We start from the raw sequence: 8425 nt of genomic DNA on the forward strand, positions 1-8425 counted from the left end.
GTAAAAAGGAAATAAAAAACTGTTGCAAAAAATTCATGATATTAAGTTAACCCATTCCCTGAGACCCGATCAGCGATCCGCATCCACCAGCTTGCGATCCGGACTCAGTCTATTTGTTTTATAACTTAATTTCGTTTTTTTTTTTCCATTGCAAGGAGCCTAGGAAACCTTGTGTGAACGTCTGTTTTCTCCTGCACACAATAATCAGATTAGGGAGCTGACCCCAGTGCACTCGGGGAGGTATACATGGGCTACGCAGGCTGTGGTTAACCCTTTCAGTGCAAAATAAAACAAATTACAGTGCTTAAATATGTGCCATTTGACTAAAGGTGAAAAACTACAAGGACCAGCATGCTCTGCCAGACCTCCATAGGGCACACTGGATCTTTTATCGAAATACAAGTGGCCCACAGGTTGCATAACTCTTATGCGGGATCATTATAGGGTTAAAAGAAGTTGGGCATAGGGTCAGCAGCTGGATGATAACCTCTTAATTCCTTCCTGCAAACACTAAACCTACTGTTGGTTACTAAAGTATATCCTGTAACTTCAATAATGATACATGATGTTCTAAGAATTTAAAAAAATATAAAAAATAAAATAAAGTTAAAAACTATAAAAAAAAAAAAAAAAAAAATTTACTTTTTTTCTTCTAAACTTTCCCCACCCCCATCCGCCTCCCTCTTTCCATCATCTCTCACCTCTTCACTTTCCATCAGGCTACAACCATCTAGCTTTATCTGTCTACCTCTCCACGCCACATGTCCTGTTTTATTTAATTTTTTCTTCTTTTTTTTTTTTTCAATTATAATTATTAATTCTCAAAAGCCCCCCAGGAAACTTGTATCCGGTTGACAAAGATAACTTTGGTATGTTTACACAATTTTTTTTTTTTTTTTCCTAATATAATGAAAATTACTTTCTGTCTCCTTTTGGTTTTTACCACAAAGTTTGTGTATTAAGAAAAAAATAATAATAATAATCCAAAACAAATTCTCAGAAAAACAGAAAACCAAAAAAGTCAATAAACATACAACAGATTTCAAATAGAATAAAATTAAAGAAAAAACAAACAAAAAAGAAAGAAAAAGTTACAAAAATATTTTGCTCTCCAAAATATTTATCCTAAGCAATAATAGCACTAGAGATGAGCGAACTTACAGTAAATTCGATTCGTCACGAACTTCTCGGCTCGGCAGTTGATGACTTATCCTGCATAAATTAGTTCAGCCTTCAGGTGCTCCGGTGGGCTGGAAAAGGTGGATACATTCCTAGGAAAGAGTCTCCTAGGACTGTATCCACCTTTTCCAGCCCACGGGAGCACCGGAAAGCTGAACTAATTTATGCAGGAAAAGTCATCAACTGCCGAGCCGAGAAGTTCGCGACGAATCGAATTTACTGTAAATTCGCTCATCTCTAAATAGCACCACAGCTGAAATGCAACAAGTGTTAACTCACACAAAAAAAAAAAAAAAAAAAGACAAAAATAAAATTTAAAAAAAACCAAAAAAAACTGCATTGATCTCACCTCCATAGAGTATTAAAATAAATACATATAGTTTGATTGTTGGCTATGGGGGCTGAAAGCAAAGTCAGAGCCAAAAAAAGAAATAGCACCTAGGCCTAAACCCAAATAGATCCACGTAGTGGCATGATGTACCCATCACGCCAATGGGCACAATAGTTCCTAGGTCTTTAAACGGTGGACCTCCAGCTGTTGCAAAACTACAACTCCCAGCATGCCCGGACAGCCGTTGGCTGTCCGGGCATGCTGGGAGTTGTAGTTTTGCAATGGCTGGAGGTCCACAGTTTGGACACCACTGCAGTAGAGGCAAGAGATGGTAATCCAACCAGGTCACGCATGGTTTCAATAACATGTTCACTTCCAAAATCACAGATGACCAATGGAGAATGTCCTAAATTTGAGACTAGGAGGTAAAGGGATGGCATTTCCTCCTGGGTGCCAGCCCCAGACAGGGTGAGTTCTAGGCACAGCTTTCGGATCCTGTGTCTTTAAAGAATAAGCAGGACACAGGTCCCCGTCCTCTCCCACCACAAGAGAGGGGGGCGTCGGAAAATTCCCCAAAAAACTAAACGGGGGTCTAACAGGTGCGTGAGGGTTAGAAGCCGATCTTCTTCCAATGTCCCGTTTCTTCTTCTTCTTTAGGAGCCCTTTGCCCTTAGGCCTCCCTGGCTTCTTGGCACCTGGTGACTTACTACATTTTCGGGTGATGGCAGGGTGCAAGTCTCTCAGGTCTGTTCTGAACCCCCTGGCGTAACACCATAATTTGGACTGCCGGACCAGCCTATCGAATTGTTGTACCCGGGGCTCCGGTTCCGCAGGGGGAGAACTCGCGTCACATTTCCCCTCCTCCTCTTCTGGAGGTAGCGACGCTTCTTCTTCATTGTCCTCTGCTATTTTTGGCGACTGGCCGCATTCCTGGGTCACGCACTTTTTATCCTCCAAGGGCTCTTTAGTTTTGGTCTCCTGGGGCGGCGTTGGGCTACTAACCGGCAGAGCACTTGGCGACTCCTTCACCGGTTGGGTTGGGGTTCCGCAGTCACGGCTCCGCGTTATTATTTGCCGACTTATCTTATTAATCTCCACCGACCTGTAGACGTCGCCGCTACTGTCCGATTCGGTGTCGGAAGAACTCGTCTGGTCCGTGATAGAGTCTAAGGGGCTGGAGTAGCCCACGGAGGTAGCCGGGCTATGTGGGGCACTTGGAAAGATATCCACCAGCTCGGTTGGGAAGGTGGCCCTCATCCTGGAGGGCACACACTCCTTCTGTGGCGTTTCGGGTGCCTCATCTTCAAGTTGCGTCCATTCTTTAGAAATCACAGTATTCGGCCCCCAAGATGAGGAGCAAAGGACGCGGAGGTCCTCCCTGGATATGAGACAACACTGCACGGCTCGACTTGGAACGGATCGAAGAGCCTTCAAGGCGCGCAGTTCTCGTAGGTCACAGCGTCGGCTCTGTATGTGCAGCCTTTCCATGCGCCGGCAGACACGCCCCCGAGGAACCCCTCTCAGTGGGCCGCTCAGCACCTCGGAAAGTGCAAAAAGTTGCCGGCCTCCAACATGTAGATAGCCCATCCTCATGCCGGCTATTTCCTGGTATCCTGCCCGGGGCTCCATCAGGGTCCATGTGGCTTTCAGAGCTTACAGTGAAGAAAAGTTGGAGGCCCACCGTAAAGTCAGTAAAATGCTGCACAGCCTCCCCCCCACATCCTCTCGGGTCCTGGGATCAGCTACTTAGAGTCCATGCAGGGATATAGGATCTGTACATGAAGCCTGGGCTGCAGGTGGTGTTCTGGAGCAATAGTCTGCAGGAATAGTCACAGTCCACATACAAACTCCATCTCTGGATTCACAGGTGCAGGCAGTCGGCTCCTCAGACAATAGTGAGAGCACAGTCAGCACGGAGGCGCCGTCCCCTCTGAGCAGCGGCAGCAATCAGCCCCGGTCTCCGGTACGCGTTGTACCGCACGCACGGCGTTGTGTAGTCTTCTGCGCTCTCTCCGCCCCGCCCACCACACTCAGGACGAACAGCCGGCCAATCAGCGAGCTACACGCCGTGTCCTCATTGGCTGATCCCTACCGTGACGTCACATCTTCAAAAAAAAGTTTACCCGCCCCCTTCCCTCCCCTTCGCCGATATCTCACAAAGAGACGGTGCGGTGTATGAGAAATGTATGGCTGCTGGCCGGGGCCGGTGACCGCCGCCTCCTCCGGGATCCCCGTGGATGAACTTTCTACAACACACGTGTGTCCCTATAAATAATCACACGGAAAGGGCGGCTGTGGGTGTATACAGGACGGTGTATATATACGGAGCGCATGGATGTGTGGGCTTCTTTGTGTCCCCGGTATCAGTTATTAACGGGTAGAAACCGCACCGTATATACAGCCTTGTTCACACCGGACGAGAAACGGGGAATTTATTATAGATAATAAATACATCGAAATACATCGTATTATTCCACCGATCTCTACGAATATTTATTACATACACCATCTACATATATATCTTCTCACACACACAAATATATATATATACACATACACAGATATATATACACACACATACATAAAATATATATATACACACATACACAGATATATATACACACACATACATAAAATATATATATATACACACATACACAGATATATATACACACACATACACAGATATATATACACACACATACACAGATATATATATACACACATACACAGATATATATATACACACAGATATATATATACACACATACACACAAATATATATATACACACATACACAGATATATATACACACACATACATAAAATATATATATACACACACATACACAGATATATATACACACACATACATAAAATATATATATATATATACACACATACACAGATATATCTTCTCACACACACACAAATATATATATATATACACATACAATATATATACACATACAAAAATATATATTTATATACACATACAAAAATATATATATATACATACAATATATATATATATATATATATATATATATATATATATATAGTACATATAGGTATAAACATTTATCAATATATTTATCTCACATAAATCAACCTGAATTTTTTTATATTTATATATATTGTATTTATATAATCTCATATTTGTCTATCTATTATATATATATATATATATATATATATATATATATATACCTCTATCTATTATATATCCCATATCTATCTATCTTTATACCTAATATTTATCTATCTATCTATCTCATATCTATCTATTTATCTCATATATCTATCTATCTCATATCTATATATCTATCTCATATCTATCTATATATCTATCTATCTCATATCTATCTATCTATCTCATATCTGTCTATATATCTATCTCATATCTATCTATCTATCTATCTCATATCTATCTATCTATCTCATAGCTATCTCATATCTATCTATCTCATATCTATCTATCTATCTCATATCTATATATCTATCTCATCTATCTATCTATCTCATATATCTATCTATCTCATATCTATCTATATATCTATCTCATATATCTATCTATCTCATATCTATTTATCTATCTCATATCTATCTATCTCATATCTATCTATCTATCTCATATCTATCTATTTATCTATCTCATCTATTTATCTATCTATCTCATATCTATCTATTTATCTCATATCTATCTATCTCATATCTATCTATCTATGTATCTCATATCTATCTATCTATATATATATGTATCTCATATCTATCTATCTATCTATCTATCTCATATCTATCTATATATGTATCTCATATCTATCTATCTATCTATCTCATATCTATCTATCTATCTCATATATCTATCTATCTCATATTTATCTATATATCTATCTCCTATCTATCTATCCATCTATCTCATATCTATCTCCTATCTATCTATATATATATATATATATATATATATATATCTATCTCATATCTATCTATCTCATATCTATCTCATATCTATCTATATATCTATCTATCTCATATCTATCTATCTATCTCATATCTATCTATATATCTATCTATCTCATATCTATCTATCTCATATCTATCTATCTATATATCTATCTATCTATCTCATATTTATCTATATATCTATCTCATATCTATCTATCTCATATCTATCTATCTCATATCTATCTATCTCATATCTATCTATCTCATATCGATCTATCTCATATCTATCTATCTATCTATCTCATATCTATCTATCTCATATCTATCTATCTATCTATCTCATATCTATATATCTCATATCTATCTATCTCATATCTATCTATCTATCTATCTCATATCTATCTATCTATCTATCTCATATCTATATATCTATCTCATATCTATCTATCTCATATCTATCTCATATCTATCTATATATCTATCTATCTCATATCTATCTATCTATCTCATATCTATCTATATATCTATCTATCTCATATCTATCTATCTATATATCTATCTATCTATCTCATATTTATCTATATATCTATCTCATATCTATCTATCTCATATCTATCTATCTCATATCTATCTATCTCATATCTATCTATCTCATATCGATCTATCTCATATCTATCTATCTATCTATCTCATATCTATCTATCTCATATCTATCTATCTATCTATCTCATATCTATATATCTCATATCTATCTATCTCATATCTATCTATCTATCTATCTCATATCTATCTATCTATCTATCTCATATCTATCTATCTCATATCTATCTATATCTCATATCTATCTATCTCATATCTATCTATATAACTATCTATCTATCTATCTCATATCTATCTATCTATATATCTATCTATCTCATATCTATCTATCTCATATCTATCTATCTATCTATCTATCTATCTATCTGATATCTATCTATCTCATATCTATCTATATCTCATATCTATCTATCTATCTCATATCTATCTATATAACTATCTATCTCATATCTATCTATCTATCTATCTATCTATCTATCTATCTATCTCATATCTATCTATCTCATATCTATCTATATATCTATCTATCTATCTATCTATCTGTATGAGTCTATTACTTTGCACACAATCCTCTCAGACACTTTGCAGAACATTTCTTCCCTCATATGATGCGGTATTTCGGACATTATACATAATAATACATAGAATAGTCCAGGATTATATCGGATTATCTCCCCTGTCGCCTTGTGCTGGACAGAATGTAACCTCTGCGCTACAACACAAGGAAACGCGTAAGCACGCGGTATAGTGGTTGCGGTATAGTGGTTGCGGTATAGAGGTTGCGGTATAGAGGTTGCGGTATAGAGGTTGCGGTATAGTGGTTGCGGTATAGAGGTTGCGGTATAGAGGTTGCGGTATAGAGGTTGCGGTATAGAGGTTGCGGTATAGTGGTTGCGGTATAGAGGTTGCGGTATAGTGGTTGCGGTATAGTGGTTGCGGTATAGAGGTTGCGGTCGGGAGGTTGCGGTATAGAGGTTGCGGTATAGTGGTTGCGGTATAGTGGTTGCGGTATAGTGGTTGCGGTATAGTGGTTGCGGTATAGAGGTTGCGGTATAGTGGTTGCGGTATAGAGGTTGCGGTATAGTGGTTGCGGTATAGTGGTTGCGGTATAGAGGTTGCGGTATAGTGGTTGCGGTATAGTGGTTGCGGTATAGAGGTTGCGGTATAGAGGTTGCGGTATAGTGGTTGCGGTATAGAGGTTGCGGTATAGTGGTTGCGGTATAGTGGTTGCGGTATAGTGGTTGCGGTATAGTGGTTGCGGTATTAGAGGTTGCGGTATAACGTACATAGGCTGCTGTACAACGTGTGTGAACGATCTCCTATGTTTATAGCGGATTGTATCAGGCGGGACTGCCCGGCCTGGAGAGAGAGGCTCGGCGGGGATACAAAGAGGGGCCCGGAGTGTTTTGTAGTAACGAAATAAAAGCGACTATTGTGTCCGCAGCGGAAACTGCACCCGCGGCTCCTGTACGGGGACAATTACCGGGGAATTCAGGAGATTTCGTTGGATATTTCATGTCCCGGGAACTGTTTGCCATACTGAATATGTATCGGGTTATTGCCTTTACACGGGGGTGACACCGCCGCCTAGTGGCGCTGAGCGGTCATTGTTTCCTGTGGCTTTCATTACCGATGACCATGCAGTGCACATGACGGAACATGACGATTTATGGAAGGGAGATAAGTAGATATGAGACAGATAAGATAGACACATAAAGATAAAAAATATATGAGATAGATAGATAAGATAGATACATAAAGATATAAGATAGATAGATTGGATAGCTAGATATGAGATAGATATGAGATAGATAGATATGAGATAGATATGAGATAGATATATAGATAGACACATAAAGATAAAATAGATACATAAAGATATAAGATAGATAGATTGGATAGCTAGATATGAGATAGATAGATAGATAGATAGGAGATAGATATAAGATAGATAGATAGATAGATAGATAGATAGATAGATATGAGATAGATATGAGATAGATAGATATGAGATAGATAGATATGAGATAGATAGATATGAGATAGATAGATAGATAGATATGAGATAGATAGATAGATATGAGATAGATATAAGATAGAATGGATAGATATGAGATAGATAGATAGATATGAGATAGATAGATATGAGATAGATATAAGATAGATAGATAGATATGAGATAGATATAAGATAGATAGAATGGATAGATATGAGATAGATAGATAGATATGAGATAGATATAGATAGATGCTGAAAACCTGACAAATCAATATCATTAAATGTATCTGCACATAAAGTCTAAAAAGCAAAAGCATAAGGCAGCAAAGATAATAATGTGAGGGACTAAAAATATATATGACCATTTTCACAA

At 38.1% G+C, this 8425-nt stretch overlaps 1 protein-coding gene across 1 annotated transcript; it reads right to left on the minus strand.

Moving 5' to 3' along the window:
• Nucleotides 1–1803: 1803 nt before the first annotated feature.
• On the minus strand, nucleotides 1804–3966 carry EPOP (elongin BC and polycomb repressive complex 2 associated protein). The gene has a single exon (XM_056548381.1). The coding sequence runs from the start codon at nucleotides 3137–3139 to the stop codon at nucleotides 1892–1894; it is 1248 nt and encodes a 415-aa protein (XP_056404356.1). The 5' UTR covers nucleotides 3140–3966; the 3' UTR covers nucleotides 1804–1891.
• Between the last annotated feature and the right edge of the window lie 4459 nt (nucleotides 3967–8425).

This window comes from Hyla sarda, chromosome 12, assembly GCF_029499605.1.
Source record: "Hyla sarda isolate aHylSar1 chromosome 12, aHylSar1.hap1, whole genome shotgun sequence".
Classification (NCBI taxonomy): domain Eukaryota; kingdom Metazoa; phylum Chordata; class Amphibia; order Anura; family Hylidae; genus Hyla; species Hyla sarda.